General features: G+C 63.9%; 1 protein-coding gene across 1 annotated transcript in view; it reads right to left on the bottom strand.

Annotated features, from left to right (window-relative positions):
• The window catches only part of LOC140906204 (SCO-spondin), a 122,405-nt gene that overhangs the window by 60,262 nt on the left and 41,655 nt on the right, over positions 1 to 20,488 (bottom strand). The window contains 14 exon segments of the mRNA XM_078851346.1: positions 669 to 810; positions 1,299 to 1,521; positions 2,389 to 2,509; positions 7,976 to 8,140; positions 8,316 to 8,457; positions 10,645 to 10,742; positions 11,389 to 11,607; positions 11,849 to 11,968; positions 12,455 to 12,509; positions 13,699 to 13,858; positions 15,695 to 15,845; positions 16,018 to 16,200; positions 17,037 to 17,177; positions 17,649 to 17,801. Of these exon segments, the coding sequence (XP_078707472.1) occupies positions 669 to 810; positions 1,299 to 1,521; positions 2,389 to 2,509; positions 7,976 to 8,140; positions 8,316 to 8,457; positions 10,645 to 10,742; positions 11,389 to 11,607; positions 11,849 to 11,968; positions 12,455 to 12,509; positions 13,699 to 13,858; positions 15,695 to 15,845; positions 16,018 to 16,200; positions 17,037 to 17,177; positions 17,649 to 17,801 (2,073 nt within the window).

The raw sequence follows: 20,488 nt of genomic DNA, 5'->3' as shown, positions 1-20,488 counted from the left end.
GCCCCAGGCCCGGCAGCTCCCTGCACGTGGTTCGCCCAGCACCAGCAGCTCAGGCCATCGGCAGTGACGGGCTAGGCAATCACGGGGCCTTTTTCTCCCCAGAGCCCGGGACTCTGCCCTGCAGCCTGGCACTGGTCGGGGCTGGGCAGATGCAGGGAGGGACCCCTGAGCAGGGAACGGAGCAGGCGAGGCGAGGCTCAGCCCCAAATAAACTCAGCGCAAGGCTGGGCCCAGGTGGAGCTGGGCTGCCTGCTCTGTCGCCCCATGGGGGAGGGCAAGGCCGAGGCCTGGCACTACCCACCCCTCCCCTGGCAGGGCCTGCAAGGTGCCCCCAGGGGCCGGAGCCCAGAGTGGGGGGCATCAGCCTGTGCAGGATCCAGAGAAAGGTGCTCCGGAGGACGGGGAGAGCAGCCCAGGGTGAGAGGCTAGAGCAACGGCCGGGGGTACCAGGGACCCAGCTCAGCCCTGCAGGGTCACAGACACCCTGCTCCAGGTCCCCGCCCCGCAGGGTCACAGGCCCCCTCATGCTCTCCAGCCCTGCCAGGTTACAGGCCCCCCTGCTCCCTGTCCCCACCCTGCTGGGTCACAGGCCCCCCTCATGCTCCCCAGCCCGGCCCCACAGGGTCACAGAGCCCCCCACCCCCGATCTCGGGGGGAGCAGCACTCACTCCAGGGGCAGCCCAGCGCCTCCATGCGCAGGTGGATGCTCCGGTGATACTCCACAGGCACCAGCCGCAGGTAGCGGGCGAGGATCAGGGGGCGCAGCTCCCTCTGCACCGGCGTGTGACTGTCGAAGTTTCCCTCCAGTACCTGGCCGAGGGACCCGGAGGGAGCGGTCAGCCCAGGGCTGGAGAGCGGGCAGGGGGGAGGCTCTGTCCCCACTGCCGGCTGGCGTGGGACGGGAGGGGGCAGGCTCGGGGGCTGACCGAGGCGGGGGTCTGGGTCTGAGCTGCACCCAGATCTCAGGCTTCAGCCGAGGGCCACGCTGGTGACTTGCCAGGCCCCTGAGGGTGGCACCTCTGTGGCATCATACAGCAGCCCCTGGAGACCACGGCTCCCGGCACGCAGTGCTCCATCATGACAGGAGCAGCCTGGCCGGAGAGACCCTGAATGCCGACCCGCAGGGCCCTGGCCCTGGGCACTGACGGAGCCGGGCACGCGCGGTGGCATGCTGGGCACTGGAGATGAGGGCACGCTGCAGAGCTCGTGGGCTGCCTCAGGCCACCCGTGCCGCGCAGACGGCCCAGTGGCCTGGGGTGGGGGGAGCGGGCCGAGCCCCGGGGGGCATGGCCGGGTACCTGAGCCGGCTGGGGGGGCACGGCGCCGCGTGCTGCCCCCGTGTAGTCACGGTAGTGCACCCCGTCGTGGCTGTACTGCAGACGATACCTGGTGACGTAGCCCCCGGCCGTCGGCCCGCCCTGCGTGACCAGTGCGCTCACGAAGGTGGGCTGCAGGAAGTCCACCTGGAAGTACGGGCTGCTGTCGGTCTCCAGGGGGCTCCAGCCTGGCTCGATGTTCAGTCTGGGAGGGGCAGAGGGGAAGCGATGGGGCAGGCCCAGCACCAGCCCTGACCGAGAGGGCCCAGGCACCCTGGGGTGGGGAGTCGCCCACCGAGATCCATCGGTGCCAGGGCCCTGCCACCTGACAGCTCCCTCCCTCAGGGGGCTCAGCAGCTCCCACGGGGCATGACCCCCCCAGGGCACCCGCTCCCCTCCCGCCAGCAGGAAAGGGGGCTGGTCGCAGCTCCTGGAACCCATGCGTGACCCAGAGCACAGGGACCTTGGTCGCCCGCCGGCCCCTCGCCTTAGACGCTGCGGGGACAGACCCCAACCCACAGATCCGTGCCCCACTCCACAGGCAGGGAAACTGGCCCCGAGGCAGCCTGGAAACCTCCTCCCAGGGGCTGAGACCCTCCCATCCATTCCCGCCCAGCGGTGAGTCCCTGCTCGCCGGTCGGGGTGTGGCTGGGGGCCCTGGCAGAGCCGGGCCGAGCTGGAGCCGTGGGATGCACTCGCCCTGCTGCCGCGGCTGCACAGCTGTTCCGGCTGGTGTGAGCTCGACACGGGCTGGTGTGAGCCCGGCTGGACGAGCGGGGACCCCAGCCCTCGCTCGTGCCACAGACGTCACCTGAGACGGTCCCCTGCGATTGGCTCGGACTGCCCTGAGCTAACCCCTGCCGCTGGTCCAGGCGCTGGCTGGGCAGAGCCTTTCGGGGACGGAGAATCCACCACGTCCCAGGGTCAGTTCCCCTCCTGCCAGCCTGACCGTGCCCATCTCCTTCCAGCCACTGGGGGGGACCTGTGTCCGCTGGCAGGAGGAGCCCTCCCCCCCATTCCCACCCCCAGGCCCTGGCAGGAGGGGCTGGTCACGTGGCAGGGGGCTGCTCACATGTTGGGCACCATGTTGAGGCGCCCGGCATCCGGGGGGTTGCTGTCCCGGTGGGAGGAGGCGCTCAGCTGCTGGTAGCGGATCCTGCCGTCGTCCAGGCCCAGTGGCTCGCTGCAGGGACCTGCAGGGAGATGGGGCAGCTCAGAGCAGCCGTGCCCCCACATGCGCCCCTGTGTCCCCTCCCCCACAGCGGGTAACCCCAGAAGGGCCCCTGTGACAAAGCGGGACTGTTCTTAATGTTTCCTCTGAATAGTGTGGGCGTGCCTCAGTTTCCCCTACACAGTTCTTAAGTCTCTAGGTGGTGGGATAAGGGTGTATGATCATTGCAGAGCCCTAGAGAGCAGGTGTGGGCAAGGGTCTGGACACAGAGAATGGCCGACACCCTGTTTCCTGGCCACTGATGGCCTGGCCCTTCCCCCCTGCCAGGTGAGAGCTGAAGGACTGGAGAACAAAGGGATCAGGTGCCCTCGTGGCCAGGGAAAGGGACAAAGCCCAGAGGAGGAGGGGCTGGAGGGAGTTTCAGTTTGGGGCTGACTGGGACATGGAGTGAAGGGCAGACGTGGTTGTCTGGCTCACTGCCCCCCAAAATGGGCCCAGCTGAGGGGTCCTGTTCTCTGCACCAACAAGCTCTGTGTTAGACCATGTTCCTGTCGTCTAATAAACCTTCTGTTTTACTGGCTGGCTGAGAGTCCCGTCTGACTGCGGAGTTGTGGGGCAGGACCCTCTGGCTTCCCCAGGACCCCGCCTGGGGGGACTCGCTGTGGGAAGCGCCCGGAGGGGCAGAGGAGGCTGAAGGCTCCGAGGTCAGACCCAGGAAGGTGGAAGCCGGGTGAGCTGTGTGTCCTGCAGACAGGCTGCTCGCAGAAAGGAGACTGCCCCAGAGTCCTGCCTGGCTTCATGGGGAGCAGTTCCAGAGCATCGCCCCGGGACTCCGTGACAGCCCCCCATGAGTGGGGGAAGGCAGTACCTGTGGGGGTGGGGAGGACGTCTCCAGGGAATAGCCAGCCCTCTGTGCCCTGGGACACCTGCAACACAGGGAAAGAGCCGTTACCCCTCCTGCCACCAGCCCCTCTGTCCGGCCGCTCCTCCCCCCGTCTGGCCAGTCAGGTACCAGCCTGTGACCCACCCACAGCCTTGGGCACCAAGAGATCGTGACCCTCCCCACCGACAGCCACTCCTCCAGCCCTGCTGCCATCCACTCCCCTCCCCTCCCCTTCCAGCCATTCATTTCCCCCTCCCCCAACCCTGCAGCCATCCACTCCCCCTCCCCGCACAGGGTGTGACGTTATCGACATAATCTGGGACCATATAGATCATTGTTGCAACCAAGGTCCTGTAGTGGCACCAAATCTTGTACAAAGGGGGTCAAATGAGGTGTCCCAGGTTCAGAGGGAAGGATGGGGAGCGGAGTCTGCAGAGCAGAACAGCTGGGCAGCTGATCTCTGGAGAATGCAGGGGAGGACAGGTTTACTCTCCTCTCCGGACACTTTGGATATGACTTGCAGTCTCTCAGTGAACTTAACATCTGATTCCAGGTGGAAGCAGAGGTTGGTGAGGGAAGGACAACAGAGCTTTGAGTCTGGCTTGTCAGTGAAAATGGATGGTTTCTCTTTAAGACAGAGTCTAGCCTTGGAATCGGTAGCAGTTAAGGATCTGAGAACTGGGGAACTGTGGTAATGCAAATTACTTGGCTGGCAGGGAGAAAGAGGACTAGCTAATAGCTGTTAGCACAGAGAGCATGGCCAATCAGCCAGTGAATTCCGTTACGCCAGAGAAATCTGGGTTTGATCCTTCAGGAAGGGAAGGAAAGAGAGAGACCTTAATTCTGCAAAGGGAAGCCACAGGCTGACTCTAAAAGGCCCAAACCCCAATAGCGTTGAGCCAAAGGTGTGGCATGACAAAACTGATTGTAAATGGACACGTGCAACGAATTTGTTGTTGTTGCTCATGGTAATTCTTGTAACTAATGTGTTGCTATTACCAAGAACTGTAAAAATGTCCAATGTGCCTAATCTTTTGAAAAAACCCTTGAACATGTTAAAAGGAATACATGAGAACACACTTTGTGATAAAAGGCCTTGTTATACTGACGTTTCACAGTTAATGCCTGTAAACAGTATTGGAACTTTTCACAGGGAAAAAGACATTCCAGACCTGATGTGCTGTATGAAATGGGGAAACTGAGGCACACTACCCTATTGCTTTCACGGCTAACTGCCAAGGTTCCTGTACTATGGACAACATTAATATCTACATTGACGTGATGTTAATTGGGTTCCACACATTTGCCAGAGCTTGTATGGATAAAGTAGCTACGTTCTTTAGCTCTTGGCAAGATCACATGAGACCTACAGGAACCATGCTGCAAGGGCAGATCCAATCCACTATTGTTCTAACCAAGTTTTACCTGGGGTCTGTAAAGAGATTCAATCATGTTATTGACCAGGACTTTGGCAAACCATTTCTGTTCTACACTGGTACGGCTTCGAACCCAATACCAGCTGTAGTGAGACAGAACCCAGGATGGGGAGCTCTTGGGATGCAGTCAGAGATGTTTGTGCCATCCCTTCCTGCATCACTTTTGCGTTGGGGCTGTGACGTAATTGACGTAATCTGGGACCGTATAGATCATTGTTGCAACCAAAGTGCTGTCGTGGCACCAAATCTTGTATAAAGGGGTGTCTCAGACAAGGTGATGGTGGGCTGGTTAGGATGATGCTGTCTATATTTGTGTATCGTTTTTGTAGTTAAAGTTATGAATAGTGAGCTGTAGCTCACGAAAGCTTATGCTCTAATAAATTGGTTAGTCTCTAAGGTGCCACAAGTCCTCCTTTTCTTTTTGTAGTTCAAACGTGTGCTGTGCTTCTGGGGGACACCCCAGACAGGTTGGTGTCAGCTCTGCCCAGCCTGCTGGATGGCCTATTAAGGACCATCAGCGATACCATTGACCCATTGCGAGAAGGCAGACACGCCTTGCGATTCAGCAAAGTGTGCGGGGACTTGCCCATGTGACTCCAAACTCCATTCTGCTGTAATTTTCCACAGTAAGAACACAGAGGGGTTCTTACTCCTGGAAAAGTCTATAAAAGGCTGATGCCACATCTCCATCTTGTATTCAGTCCTGCTTCCTGCCTCTGGAGGGACTTTGCTATGCTGAAGCTTTGAACCAAGGACTGAAAGACCCATCCCAGCTGGGGATGTTCTCCAGAGACCTGATTTGAACCCGCAGTTTATTCCATGACTGCTACAAGCCTGAACCAAGAACTTTGCCATTGCTGTGTGTCATTGATTCCATTGAACCCATTCTAGCTCTCATCTCTATCTTTTCCTTTTATGAATAAACCTTTAGATTTTAGATTCCAAAGGATTAGCAACAGTGTGATTTGTGGGTAAGATCTGATTTGTATATTGACCTGGGTCTGGGGCTTGGTCCTTTGGGATGGAGGGAACCTTTTTTTTTTACTAGGGTGTTGGTTTTCATAACCATTCCTCCCCATAACGAGTGGCCCTGGTGGTGATACTGGTGTGACGATGTGACTCAGCAGGGAGCGGTGAGTGTTGACCTGGGAATGTGCCCTGGGGATGGGAGACCTGAGAGCCTGTCACCTGAGCCAGGAGGGGGAGGGGGAGGTAACACCTCTGCCCAGGAATGTGAAGACAGGCTGCAGGAGAGAGGCTGCTGGGGCGGGTGTGTGTGTGTGTGTGTGTTAGTTTTCAGTTTGGGGCTGGGTGGAGGAACGCAGGGAACCCCAGGGCTGGGGTCTGCTCCCCCAAAAGGACTTGACTGAGGGGTCCTGGTTGTACCCACAAGCTCTGTTTTCGACTGTGTTCCCATTGTCCAATAAACCTTCTGTTTTACTGGCTGGCTGAGAGTCTCAGTGAATCCCAGGAAGAGGGGTGCAGGGCCTGGACTCCCCCACACTCCGTGACAACTGGGAAACTGGAGTGTCTGAGGGAATCGCTTGTGTGACTTGTGGTTAGCCAGTGGGGTGAGACCGAAGTCTTCTCTGGCTGGCTGGTTTGCCTTGGTGCCCACAGAAACCCCAGCCTTGGGCTGCAACTGCCCGACTTGAAGCAATTTGTCCTGTATGGGCACTCTCCGTTGGGTCCCGCCAGAACCAGCCTCGTTACACAGGGTCCTGCCCTTCTGCACAGGTCCCCAGCTCGGTGGCAGCCCAGCCAGGCAGGGCTTGGGGGGACATGGGGACAGGTCATTAACACACTAACAGGGCAGCTGCAAGATTCCCCCTCCCCTCCCTGCCCCGCTGCAGGCTCTCTCACCTCCTGGGTGGGTGGCGAGGGCTGCCCGGGGGCCCAGCTGCTGAAAGAACCAGAGCAAAGGGATGAATTAGTGTTGCCCCCGCTGGAAAGCTGCCGCCGGGGGCCTCCCGTCCCAGGTCATGGGGCAGCCCCTCTCCACTGCACTGGGGGAACCCCCGCCCCAGGCCTGCCCGCTCAGCTCCAGGGCATGGCTCCCAGAAGGGGGCATCAGACCAGCCCCCCAGGGAGAGCTCTGCAGAGCCAGGGATGCACAGGGCAACACACCCATGCTGGCCAGCAGGGCCTGGGGAGTGGTAGGGTACACCAGGGGTCACGGGGGCTGGAATGGGGGGCTGGGTCCCTGGATGGGGTATTGGGATGGATCCAGTTGGAGAATCTCCTCCCAGCGGCAGGGCTGGTGCCCCACAGCCCAGGCCTGGGGGCAGGCAGCAGGGTTCGCTCCCACGCTGACCCCAGGATGGGCCGACAGGACTTGTCCTGCTCCCCTCGCTGTACGCCCGCCAGCTGTCTCCGTGACACATCCCTGTCTCCGACAGGCCTCGTCATAGGGGTCCAGGCAACCCCCCCACCTCTGCCCCATGCGGTACCTGGCTGTGCTGGCAGGGGGCACTGTGCTCCCGGGCAGGGCGCCGCAGCTGGCCTCGTCGGTGCCGTCCAGACAGTCGGCGATGCCGTCGCACCGCCGGGAGGCGTCGATGCAGCCGTCAGACAGCGCGCAGTGGAAGTGGGAGAGGGGGCAGCGCCAGGGGGCGGAGGGCCCCACGGATGGGGCTGTCCCTGTGAGGGGGCACAGAGGCGGGGCTGGTAAGCAGGCCGGGGGAGCTCTCCGAGCAGGCATGGGAGCAGAGGCTGCACAGGCCAGCCGGGCTCAGCCTTTCCCAGGCTCCAGACCAAGGCCTGGGGAGACATTTCCTGTGCCTGGCAGCCCTAGCCCCGGCCCTCCCGCTCTAGCATGTGGCTGCAGCTCCGAGCGCCTGGTCTGAACCGACCGTGCGAACTGCCGTGGGCTCTGCTCTGCCACCACAGAAAGGCAGCCCCCTCTGGGCAGGGAGGCAGCGGCTGATCGGACGGGACTCGAAGGCCCAGACCTGAGCTGCCTCGGGGGTGGTTTGCAAAGCTCGCTGCCCCGGCACGAAGAGGCTGCCCCCTCCGGGGAGGCCCGCAGCAGCTGTTCAACAGCCACAGCCCCTGCCCAGCCAGCGTGGGACGGTGCGACTGCCGAGGCTGAGTCCCCAGGACACTCCCTGAGCCCTGCAGGGCTGGCCCCGGCCCCGCCCTGCCCCCCGGGCTGGGCCCCCCCGCTCACCGCAGCGCAGCTCGTCCGAGAAGTCTCCACAGTCGTCGACTCCGTTGCACACGGCGCCGCGGGGCCCAGCGGGGACGCAGCGTCCGTTGCGGCACTGGAACTGACCGGTCCGGCAGGGCCTCCGGCCCGGTGGTGCAGTCGGTGCCCCAGGGGGCACAGGGGGCACTGGGGGGCAGGGAAGGCGGAAGAGCAGGTCAGGGGGGTGAGGCAATTCCAGGTCAGTCCCAGGAGACGGGCCCGCCCTGAGAAACCAAGCCCCCAACCCCAGGGGGCGCCCTCACTGCACCTGCCCCCCCCACCTTCCCGCCCCCGCCGCCCGCGAGGGGCCAGGGCGCGGTACCTCTCTCGCAGCCCAGCAGCTCGGCCCGCAGGAAGATCCCGTGGTGGAAGTCGTGGGGGAGGATGCGGACGTGCCGGGCACGGACCATGTGCTGGAACGTCCTCACCACCGGCGTGGAGTCGTCGGCGTTCCCCAGGAACAGCTGCAGGGGCAGCGACCGGCCGGCTCAGCCCCACACGCCCTGCGCACGCCCCGCCCACGCCCCCGCCCCACACACACCCACGCCCCGCCCACGCCCACGCCCCACACACGCCCATGCCCCGCCCTAAACACGCCCACACCCCGCCCCCGCCCCACACACGCCCCCGCCCCGCCCCACACACGCCCCCGCCCCGCCCCCGCCCACGCCCATGCCCACACCCCGCCCACGCCCCACACACGCCCACGCCCCACACACGCCCACGCCCCACACACGCCCCACACACGCCCACGCCCCACACACGCCCCACACACGCACACGCCCCACACACGCACACGCCCCACACATGCCCACGCCCCAAACACCTCCCACACACGCCCACGCCCCAAACACGCCCACGCCCCAAAGACCTCCCACACACGCTCATGCCCCAAACACCTCCCACACACGTCCCAAACACCTCCCAACACATGCACACACCCGAAACACACGCATAAACACCTCAGAACACCTCCCAACACATGCACACGCCCCAAACACACACACGCACATGCCCCAAACACCTCCCAAGACACGCATATGCCACAAACACACACGCACACACCCCGATCACACACACACACACACACGCCCTGAACACAAGCACATGCCCCAAACACACACACCAAACACCTCCCAACACATTCACATGCCCCAAACACGCACTTACACACCTCCGACCACATGCACATGCCCCAAACATACATGCATACGCCCCAAACACACACATGCCAAATATATGCACATGCATGTGGAGAAAGTCCAGAAAAGAGCAACAAAATTGAGTAAAGGTCTAGAAAACATGAGCTATGAGGAAAGATTGAAAGAATTGGGTTTGTTTGGTCTGCAGCAGAGAAGACTGAGAGGGGACATGAGAACAGTTTTCAAGTACATAAAAGGTTGTTACAAAAAGGAGGGAGAAAAATTGTTCTTCTTAACCTCTGAGGACAGGACAAGAAGCAATGGGCTTAAATTGCAGCCAGGGCGGTTTAGGTTGGACATTAGGAAAAACCTCCGACCTGTCAGGGTGGTTAGGCACGGGAATAAATTGCCCAGGGAGGTGGTGGAGTCCCTGTCACTGGAGATTTTTAAGAGCAGGTCCTGCCATGAGTGCAGGGGACTGGACGAGATGCTCTCTTGAGGTCCCTTCCAGTCCTATGATTCTATGAGATGCCCCCCCCCAAACACACACACACACACACACACACAAATGCACGCACGCACAGAAGCTCCGGCGTATCCACGGGCTCACACAGCCACCACCTCACATACGCCCCCAGGGGTGCAGACCCCTGAGATGAAGGGGGATTTTTCCAGAATATTTTGTACGCATATTGTGCGTGCCTCAGTTTCCCCTATGCACGGCATGAGTAACTAGGTGGGGAGGAGAGGGGTGAAAGGTGTTTGCTTTGCAGAAGAATCCAGAGATCCAGGTGGGGCCTGGATCCAGACAATGGCCCATCAGTTTGTTACCTAGCTACTGACGACCCTGGTCCTCTGCAGGAAGCCAGGGAACAAGAGTGAGTCAGGAGGAGACCGGGTAGCCCTGCTTGTCGGGGAAGAAGAAGAACAAAGACTGAGGACATAGGGGGGGATGACCTTGGGTTATGGGCAGCTGGAGACACACACTTCTGGACTGGGGGTTGGGGACTCCACAGAGGGGTCTGAGCCAACCTGGGTTCTGGACATACCCCGCTGGACCCTGCTGGACCGTTCCCCTTCTCTGTGCTAACCACGAAAGGTCTAGGACAGGTGGCGTCCAGAGGTCGAATAAGCTTCCTGCTCTTACCCCGCTGGCCAAGAGTCTGAAGAGGTCAGGGTCATTGCTCCCTGTGGGGGTGCAAGCCTCCCAGGGGTGCGATTCGAGTGCACTCATGGTGGGAAGCAGGGGGCTGAAGGCTCAGAGGTGCGGTTCCAGGAGGCGGGGGAAGGGGGGTGTCCAGGGGCTTACGCCAGCGAGGGAGCATGACCCTAAGGGGGCTAACACTCTAACAGGGTCCTCACAGGCACCGCTCCAGAGCCGCGGGGGAGCACTGGGCCGGTGGATCTGTGACAGCGTCCAAACCAACCTCCCACCGCACACCACCACACAGCTGCTGGGGGGCTGGTTTGGGGAGGTACCTTGGGCTCCGGCTGGGCGTCCGCAGAGACCTCCCGGTACTCATGCCACCTCAGCCCGTCCATGCTGAACTGCAGGAGGAAGCTGGTAACGTAGGCGTCCGAGGAGCCTGCCCCCTGCACCACCACCCCTGGGGGAGGAGAACACAGCACAGCTCAGGGCCCCTGCAGGGACACGGGGCTCTCCAGGGTATGGGCTGGGGAGCCCCAGGAATCAGCACCAGCCTGTGAGCTGAGAGCTGCCCCTCGGCAGCAGGGCTGTGGCGGGGCGGGTTTGACGCCAGCCCGGCAGGGCCTGGCACCCCGGCTGCAGAGCGCCACATGGTCGGTCTGTCGGGATCGCTAAGGATCGTGTGGAGACAGCTCCAAGGATCGTCCCCAGCCCGCTCACTTGAAGAGCATGAGCCAGCGTTGCCAGCCCTGGACTGGCCTGCCGTATGGCTCAGCCTCTTGTCCAGTGGCAGGGAGTCCCACAGCCAACAGCCCAGGGCTGAGGATGATGCCCCGGCTCGGTGACCCATGTCTTCTTAGGGATACAGGTGGCCCAGGAGGTAATCGGGTCCTGGGCTGCTGAGGGCTCTGAAGAGGCACCGCACTTTGCCCAGCCCAGAGTGTGGAGAGCCAGCGCAGGGCACCGAGCAGCGGAGGATGGGCAGCATGGCACCCGCCCCCCAGCACTGCCCTGGGGCTCTGGCGTCTCCTGTGCCCCCCGGAAGCCAAGGAAGGCCGGGGGCTGGAGCATGTTCACTGCACGAGCGACCCAGGCCAGGCACCTACCCGTGAGGTTCCTGGGCTCCAGCAGATCCACCTGCAGGTAGGGCGGCTTGGAGACCAGCTCCTGGTACACCTCTGCCTGGGGCCCCCAGCCCTGCAGGTCCGAGCCTGGCAGCACGTAGTTGAGGCGCCCGGCGTGGGCAGGGTTCTCCGGCTGCTGGGAGGAGGCTGTGAAGCAGCTGTCCGGTAAGGAGGCCAAACCCAGCGGGCCGTAGCACCGGTCTGGCGGACAGAGACGGGGGTCACGGGCGCTGCTGTGCACGCTGGGCCAGAGGCAGGCGGGCCGGGCGGAGGGGGCTTGGCAGCAGAGCCCGACTCAGGAGATGCCCCTGCCCTGTGCTGGGAATCAGAGACTGACCCGGCCACACCGAGTCCATCCCAGGGGCCCTTCCGGCCTCTGTCCAAGTGACCCCCCCACACTGCCCGGGGGGCGCTCCTGGGGGCCCATGGAGTCAGGACTTACCTCCGAGAGGGGGCAGCGGGAAGGTGACGAGAGGAGGGCTGATGGAGGCAGCCGGGCTGGCCAGGGTGGGGCCCGGGGGCCTGGCCGTCTGGACAGCAGGCGCGCTGGTCCGGTTCTCACCTGAGCAGGGCGACAGGATTTCTGCCTCGGTCCCTTCGATTCTGTGCCAGACACACCGCGGGCCCTGCCCTGGAGCCGTGCGTGCTCGGGAGATCCCCTCCCAGCTCCCCCACACCGGCCGTCCCCACACAGCCCTGGGGGCAGGAGTCCCCCTTGTACCTCCCTTCGCCCTCCAGGGGCTGGGCTCCCTGCTGCCTTCAATCCCAGGGGAAAGGGGCGGCACATCCCAGGAGAGCCCCAGGGGGGCTGGAGAACCCGCCCCATGGCCGGCCCCACGCTGGGGACAGCCCACACTCTGCCCGGACCAGCACAGGCTACTGGGGGGCTGCGGGTCAGGTCTGAGGGGCATCGGCATGGGGGGGCTCGAGGTTGGGATGGAGGGGCATTGCCAGGACTGGCTGGGGCATGTGTTGTGAGAGTCCCTCCCCTCCTGTGACCCGCGCCATGGCCTAAGCACCCCCCGGATCCCCCCAGCGCAGGACTCACCCGCTTCAGTGCAGTAGCAGCAGGACGCACCCCTGCCCTCCACCAGCACCCGCCCCTGTGGCGAGAGACGGTTGGAACCAGCCTGAGCCCCGGAGCCAGGGACTAACCGCAGCTCTCCGGGGTGCCAGCCCAGTGCCCATGCTGCAGGGCCAGCCGGGCTCCATGACAGCCCCTGCGGGGGGAGCTGCAGGGGAGGGGGCGGGTTCGGGCAGCCCCTTGTTGAGTCTCCCAGCCCCCAGTGGGGCACAAAGACTTGTGGGCTCCAACCAGCTCTGCACTGAGCTGGAGACGTCATGGGAGGTTCACGCCCAGACCCGTGTGATGAAGTGGGACTGTTCTTAATGTTACCTCTGAATAGTGGGGGGGTGCCTCAGTTTCCCCTAGGCAGTTCTTAAGTATCTAGGGGGTGGGATAAGGGTGTATGATCATTGCAGAGCCCTAGAGGGCAGGTGTGGGCAGGGGTCTGGACACAGAGAATGGCCAACACCCTGTTTCCTGGCACCTGATGGCCTGGGCCCTTCCCCCCTGCAAGGTGAGAGCTAAAGGGTTGGAGAACAAAGGAATCCGGTGACCTCCTGGCCCGGGAAAGAGACAAAGCCCAGAGGAGGGGGGGCTGGAGGGAGTTTCAGTTTGGGGCTGGCTGGGGACATGGAGTGAAGTACAGACGTGGTTGTCTGGCTCCCTGCCCCCCAAAATGTACCTGGCTGAGGGGTCCTGTTCCCTGCACCTGCAAGCTCTGTGTTAGACCATGTTCCTGTCGTCTAATAAACCTTCTGTGTTACTGGCTGGCTGAGAGTCACGTCTGACTGCGGAGTTGGGGGGCAGGACCCTCTGGCTTTCCCAGGACCCCGCCTGGGCGGACTCGCTGTGGGAAGCGCACGGAGGGGCAGAGGAGGCTGAATGCTCCGAGGTCAGACCCAGGAAGGTGGGAGCCGTGTGAGCTGTGTGTCCTGCAGACAGGCTGCTCACAGAAAGGAGACTTCCCCAGAGTCCTGCCTGGCTTCGTAGGGAGCAGTTCCAGAGCATCGCCCGGGGACTCCGTGACAACCCATTAAATCCCCATGAACCCCCCAGCCTCGCCCTGCCCCCCCAACCCACCGTGCTATCCCCTGCCAAAGGGTTCCTAGCCAGGGCCAGAGGCCCTTCTCCAGCAACGCCAGCTCCCACCGGCTGGGGCTGCACCCCCGGGGCTGACCGTTCCTCCCTCCCCCGGCTCAGAGGGCAGGGCTGGGTGCCGGGCTCACCTCTGGGCACCCCACGGTGCTGTACGGGCAGTACTGGGAGCACTGCACCGTCAGGCTGGGCAGGCATTGGCACACCTGGCACTGCCCCGATCGCCAGCGGTCGCCAATGGCGTGCGACCGGCCGTGGTGCTCGCACTCCTCGCACGGATCCGTCTGGCACCTGCGCGGGGAGGGGCAGGCAGAGGGGCACGGTCAGAGCTGGCTGTGGCTCAGCACCAGCGGGGAAGGACTGAGGCTTAAAGTCCAGTCCCCTGATTAGAGCGCCTGGCACCTAATGCCCACTGCCCGGTGCCCACCCCCAGAGCCCACCTCAGCCCTCTACCAGAGCCCACTGCCCGGTGCCCACCCCAACCCCTACCCAGAGCCCAAAGCCCTCCCCCAGCCCCCTACCCAGAGCCCACTGCCCGGTGCCCACCCCCAGAGCCCACCTCAGCCCTCTACCAGAGTCCACTGCCCGGTGGCCACCCCCAGAGCTCACCCCAACCCCCTACCAGAGCCCACTGCCCGGTGCCCACCCCAGCCCCTACCCACAGCCCAGTTCCCACCCCGAAATTCCACTGCCCAATGCCCACCCCAGCCCCCTACCCAGATCCCACTGCCCACCACAGCCCCTGACCCAGAGTGCACTGCCCAGTGCCCAGACCCCTACCCAGAGCCCACTGCACAGCTCCTACCCCAGCCCCCTACCCAGAAGCCCTTGCCTAGTGCCCATTCCAGCCCCCTACCCAGAGCCCACTGCCCACCCCCAACTCCATACTCAGCACCCTGTGCCCACTCCAGCCCCCATGCCCAGAGCCCAGTGCCCACACTCAGCCCCATACCCAGAGCCCACTGCACAGTACCCAGCCCTCAGTCCCCATATGTAAGGTCTGAGGCCTTTGTCTGCAGCCATATTAGGAGAGAAGCTGCCATGAGCCAAGAAGCAGAAAGTCACAGCCCCACATTCCACCTGAATTGTACCAAACCCATGTCATGGCGGGCTGTGAAGAAGGTGCCTCCTAACAGCACCCACCGTCACCAGATAAGCAAGGAGCCTCTTACGATGGTTCAAGAAAACTTCCTGTGGCAGCAGTCTGTCTGGCAAGGAATCACTTATCAACAGTTGCAGTGCGAAATCCCTGCTTCTTTATTGTTTTGCCTTTATGGTCCCCACTTCTCTATGGTTTATCTGTCTGGTCTGTGTCTAGTTCTTTGATTGTTTCTGTCTGTTGCATAATTAATTTTACAAGATTTAAATCAACCAAGGGGGTGGGGTCTGACGGGGTAACGAATGATTTTGCTGTATGTTAGGATTGGTCAGAGAATGATTTTGCAATACTTTAGTGAAATGATTGGTGAAGGTGCAGCGAAGCAGGACTCAAGTCTCACTATATAAACTGGGGTCCAAGAAGGAGACGAGCTGGGAAGGAAAAAGAAAGGCAAAGGGAAGAGAAGGAGAAGAAGAAGGAAAGACCTGGAAGAAGAAATTCACCCCCCAGACACAGCCTAAGAATCCTCGGCACAACCCAGACGAGACTGACCTTGCCTGGCCAGCTGGGAAAGTCCCCCTGCCTGACGGGGCCGGGCGAGCATGGCACTGTGTGTGCATTCTGGCTGGTGAGCGTTAATAAACGGGAGAAGGATATTACTGTGTAAGGCTCTTTCTCTGGTAAAAGGCCCTGCAAACCCGCAGAGGAGTTCGCCCGGAGCCCCAGGAACTGGGTCAGGGTGGGGGTGCCTAAATCAGCCGGATTGCGCCCTGAGCCCTAGGAACCCAAGGGGGTGCCCTGGAGTGTGCAGGTAACACTTACCCACTGCCGGGCCCCTATCCCATGCCCATCGCCCAGGGTTGATGCTCAGAGGCTCCTTTGAACTAACCCAGCCCAGGCCAAGACCCTCCAGAGAGGGGCTGGACCTGACATGGCAGCTGCCCTGGTGGAGCCCCTCAAAATGGCAAAACTCCCCCCCGCCCCCCCCGAAGCCCCCGTGCAGGGGGCAGGAGCCGCCCTCCGCTCACCGGCGGGCCTTGCGGTAGATGCCCCGGCACTGGTGCCCGTTGCCGTGTTTGCTGGGGTTGTTGGGGCTGCGGAAGGACCACTGGATGCTCTGCACACCGCAGGGGCCCAGGCACTCGCCCCAGGGAGACCAGGCCGACCAGCCGCAGTTAACTAGAGACAGACACAGGGAGGGGGCGTGAGACGAGCCCCCACAGCCTCCCGCGCTGCTGCCGCCGCCCAGCCCTGGCAGCCAGGGGCAGCGGGACGCAGGCAGCCAGGAACCAGCCACCCGCAGGCTCGGGAATGGGGGGGGCCGGGGAGCCCGGGGCCCAGCCCCACCTACCAGTGCACTCGGGGTTCTGCCGACACCGCTTCATCTGCCCGTCCTGGCAGGCGCAGATGCGGCAGTTCACCTTCACCAGCTGGCCGGGCCAGTGGCGCATGCCCTCCACCAGGCACGGGCACTCCCGGGGGCGCACGCACTGCTGCTCACTGTCCAGCACCAGCCCCTCCGGGCACCAGCAGCCTGCGGGGGGCAGCACAGACGGCGGGTGAGGGCACACGCTCCCTCAGCCTGTGACGAAGCGGGACTGTTCTTAATGTTTCCTCTGAATAGTGCGGGGGTGCCTCAGTTTCCCCTATACAGTTCTTCAGTGTCTGGGTGGTGGGGTAAGGGTGTATGATCATTGCAGAGTCCTAGAGGGCTGGTGTGTGCAGGGGTCTGGACACAGAGAATGGCCAACACCCTGTTTCCTGGCAGCTGATGGCCTGGGCCCTTCTCCCCAGCAAGGTGAGAGCTAAAGGGTTGGAGAACAAAGGAATCAGGTGTCCTCCCAGCCCCGGAAAGGGACAAAGCCCAGAGGAGGAGGGGCTGGAGGGAGTTTCAGTTTGGGGCAGGCTGGGACATGGAGTGAAGTGCAGACAGGGTTGTCTGGCTCACTGCCCCCCAAAATGGGCCTGGCTGAGGGGTCCTGTTCTCTGCACCTACAAGCTCTGGTTTAGACCATGTTCGTGTCATCTAATAAACCTTCTGTTTTACTGGCTGGCTGAGAGTCCCGTCTGACTGCGGAGTTGGGGGGCAGGACCCTCTGGCTTCCCCAGGACCCCGCCTGAGCGGACTCGCTGGGGGAAGCGCACGGAGGGGCAGAGGAGGCTGAATGCTCCGAGGTCAGATCCAGGGAGGTGGGAGCCGGGTGAGCTGTGTGTCCTGCAGACAGGCTGCTCCCAGAGAGGAGACTTCCCCAGAGTCCTGCCTGGCTTCGTAGGGAGCAGATCCAGAGCATCGCCCAGGGACTCCGTGACACCTCCAACCTGGCTCCCGCCCCTCTTGGCCCTCCCACCTAGTCCCCCACATGGCCCTACCTGGGCTGCAGGGCCTGTCCCTCTTGCACTTGCCCTTGCTGGCCAGATCGGTGCAGGCCATGGGGCACGGGGCGCATGGCCTGCGCACCAGGCCTGCGGGGCAGGCGGTGGCGTTGAGGCAGCCTTCCAGCTGGCAGGCCTCTGCAGAGAGAGACCAGGGAGTGCGGTTAGTTCACTCAGGGCTGCCCCAGCACCAAGCCCAGGCCCACCAGCCCCCACCACCCGCGGCCCAGCCCTGGGAGCTCCAGGGATGAGGCAGAGGTGCCAGGCTGGGCTCGACCCTCTCGGGAGCCGGCCGCCAGGAGCAGCTGTTCTGGGCCATGATGGCAGCATCGTAGCAACCCCCCCAGCAGAGGGAGCTCCGGGGCCAACAGCAACGCACAGCGGCTCTGGGGGGCCAAGGGCCCCTGATCCCCACTCATGGGCAGGGTAGCCTGGCCAGCAGGCCCCAGGCAGCAGGGAAGGATCTAAGACAGACGGCATCTGTGGGCTCAGCCGAGTGCCAGGCAGCGGGGAAGCACAGGGAGCTGCTCTGCCCCATAGAGCTGCTCCCCAGTGTGGATGCCGGCCGTGCCCAGAGCAGGGAACCCAGCCGCAGCCCCACGGACTCACTGATCTCCAGCGTGCTGGGCGAGGCTCCGGGCAGCTCGGTGCAGTGCCGGCCCCCGTTCCGGGGCGCGATGCACTCCCGACGCCGCACCACCACCCCGCGGCAGTCCTGGGTGCAGTTTGCCCACGTTGCCCACTCGCTCCAGGCACCGTCCACTGCAGGGCACAGAGGGGAGAGGGCTGGTGGGACCGGCCCCACCCACGCACTGCACCAGGCTGGAGTACCCCCCCTATCGCCCGCGTGGGGCTGCAGCGACCCCATCACCTATGTGGGGCTGCAGTGATTCCTGACACATCCCCTTCGGTCTGCCCCGCACCCGGCTGTATGGACACCCCTCTGCCTGCCCCTCCCCCAGCTGTACGGACACCCCTGTCTGCCCCACACCTGGCCATACGGACACCCCTCTGTCTGTCTCACACGGGGCCGCACGGACACCCCTCTGTCCACCCCACGCCCTGATGTATGGACACTCCTCTGTCCCACAGCCAGCTGTACGGACACCCCTCTGTCTGCCCCGCACCTGGCTGTGCACACCCCTCTGTGTGCCCTGTGCCCGGCTGTGCACACACCCCTCTGTCTGCCCCGCGCCCGGCTCTACACAGACCCCTCTGTCTGCCCCACGCCCGGCTATACACACCCCCCTCTGTCTGCCCCACGCCCGGCTATACACACCCCTCTGTCTGCCCCGCGCCCGGCTCTACACAGACCCCTCTGTCTGCCCCACGCCCGGCTATACACACCCCTCTGTCTGCCCCACGCCCGGCTATACACACCCCTCTGTCTGCCCCGCGCCCGGCTCTACACAGACCCCTCTGTGTGCCCCGTGCCCGGCTGTGCACACCCCTCTGTGTGTCCCGTGCCCGGCTGTGCACACACCCCTCTGTCTGCCCCACGCCCGGCTGTACACACCCCCCTCTGTCTGCCCCGCGCCCAGCTGTGCACACACCCCTCTGTCTGCCCCGCGCCCGGCTGTACACACCCCCCTCTGTCTGCCCCGCGCCCGGCTGTACACACCCCCCTCTGTCTGCCCCGCGCCCGGCTGTACACACCCCCCTCTGTCTGCCCCGCGCCCGGCTCTACACAGACCCCTCTGTCTGCTCCGCGCCCGGCTGTGCACACACCCCTCTGTCTGCCCCGCGCCCGGCTCTACACAGACCCCTCTGTCTGCTCCGCGCCCGGCTGTGCACACACCCCTCTGTCTGCCCCGCGCCCAGCTGTGCACACCCCCCTCTGTCTGCCCCGCGCCCGGCTCTACACAGACCCCTCTGTCTGCCAGCGCCCGGCTGTACACACACCCCTCTGTCTGCCCAGCGCCGGGCTGTGAACTCACCCCTCTGTCTGCCCCGCGCCAGGCTGTACGCACCCCTCTGTCTGCCCCACGCCCGGCTGTACACACCCCTCTGTCTGCCCAGCGCCCGGCTGTACGCACACCTCTCTGTCTGCCCCGCGCCCGGCTGTGCACACACCCCTCTGTCTGCCCCGCACCCGGCTGCGCACACCCCCGTCTGTCTGCCCCGCGCCCGGCTGTGCACACACCCCTCTGTCTGCCCCGCGCCCGGCTGTACACACCCCTCTGTCTGCCTGCGCCCGGCTGTGCACACACCCCTCTGTCTGCCCCGCGCCCGGCTGTACACACACCCCTCTGTCTGCCCCGCGCCCGGCTGTACGCACACCCCTCTGTCTGCCCCGCGCCCGGCTGTGCACACACCCCTCTGTCTGCCCCGCGCCCGGCTGTACGCACACCCCTCTGTCTGCCCCGCGCCCGGCTGTACGCACACCCCTCTGTCTGCCCCGCGCCCGGCTGTGCACACACCCCTCTGTCTGCCCAGCGCCCGGCTGTGCACACACCCCTCTGTCTGCCAGCGCCCAGCTGTACACACACCCCTCTGTCTGCCCCGGGCCCGGCTGTACACACACCCCTCTGTCTGCCCCGCGCCCGGCTGTGCACACACCCCTCTGTCTGCCCAGCGCCCGGCTGTGCACACACCCCTCTGTCTGCCCCACGCCCGGCTGTACACAAACCCCTCTGTCTGCCCCACGCCCGGCTGTACACAAACCCCTCTGTCTGCCCCACGCCCGGCTGTACACACACCCCTCTGTCTGCCCAGCGCCCGGCTGTGCACACACCCCTCTGTCTGCCCCGCGCCCGGCTGTACACACCCCTCTGTCTGCCCCACGCCCGGCTGTACACACCCCTCTGTCTGCCCCACGCCCGGCTGTACACACCCCTCTGTCTGCCCCGCGCCCGGCTGTACACACCCCTCTGTCTGCCCCGCGCCCGGCTGTACACACCCCCCTCTGTCTGCCCCGCGCCCGGCTGTGCACACACCCCTCTGTCTGCCCCACGCCCGGCTGTACACACCCCCCTCTGTCTGCCCCGCGCCCGGCTGTGCACACACCCCTCTGTCTGCCCCGCGCCCGGCTGTACCCACACCCCTCTGTCTGCCCCGCACCGGGCTGTGCACACACCCCTCTGTCTGCCCCGCACTGGGCTGTGCACACACCCCTCTGTCTGCCCCGCGCCCGGCTGTGCACACACCCCTCTGTCTGCCCCGCGCCCGGCTGTGCACACACCCCCCTCTGTCTGCCCCACGCCCGGCTGTACACACCCCTCTGTCTGCCCCGCGCCCGGCTGTGCACACACCCCTCTGTCTGCCCCACGCCCGGCTGTACACAAACCCCTCTGTCTGCCCCGCGCCCGGCTGTGCACACACCCCTCTGTCTGCCCCGCGCCCGGCTGTGCACACACCCCTCTGTCTGCCCCGCGCCCGGCTGTGCACACACCCCCCTCTGTCTGCCCCACGCCCGGCTGTGCACACACCCCCCTCTGTCTGCCCCACGC

The sequence above is a fragment of the Lepidochelys kempii genome, chromosome 2, assembly GCF_965140285.1.
Source record: "Lepidochelys kempii isolate rLepKem1 chromosome 2, rLepKem1.hap1, whole genome shotgun sequence".
Taxonomy (NCBI): domain Eukaryota; kingdom Metazoa; phylum Chordata; order Testudines; family Cheloniidae; genus Lepidochelys; species Lepidochelys kempii.
This window is presented reverse-complemented; position numbering and strand designations above follow the sequence as displayed.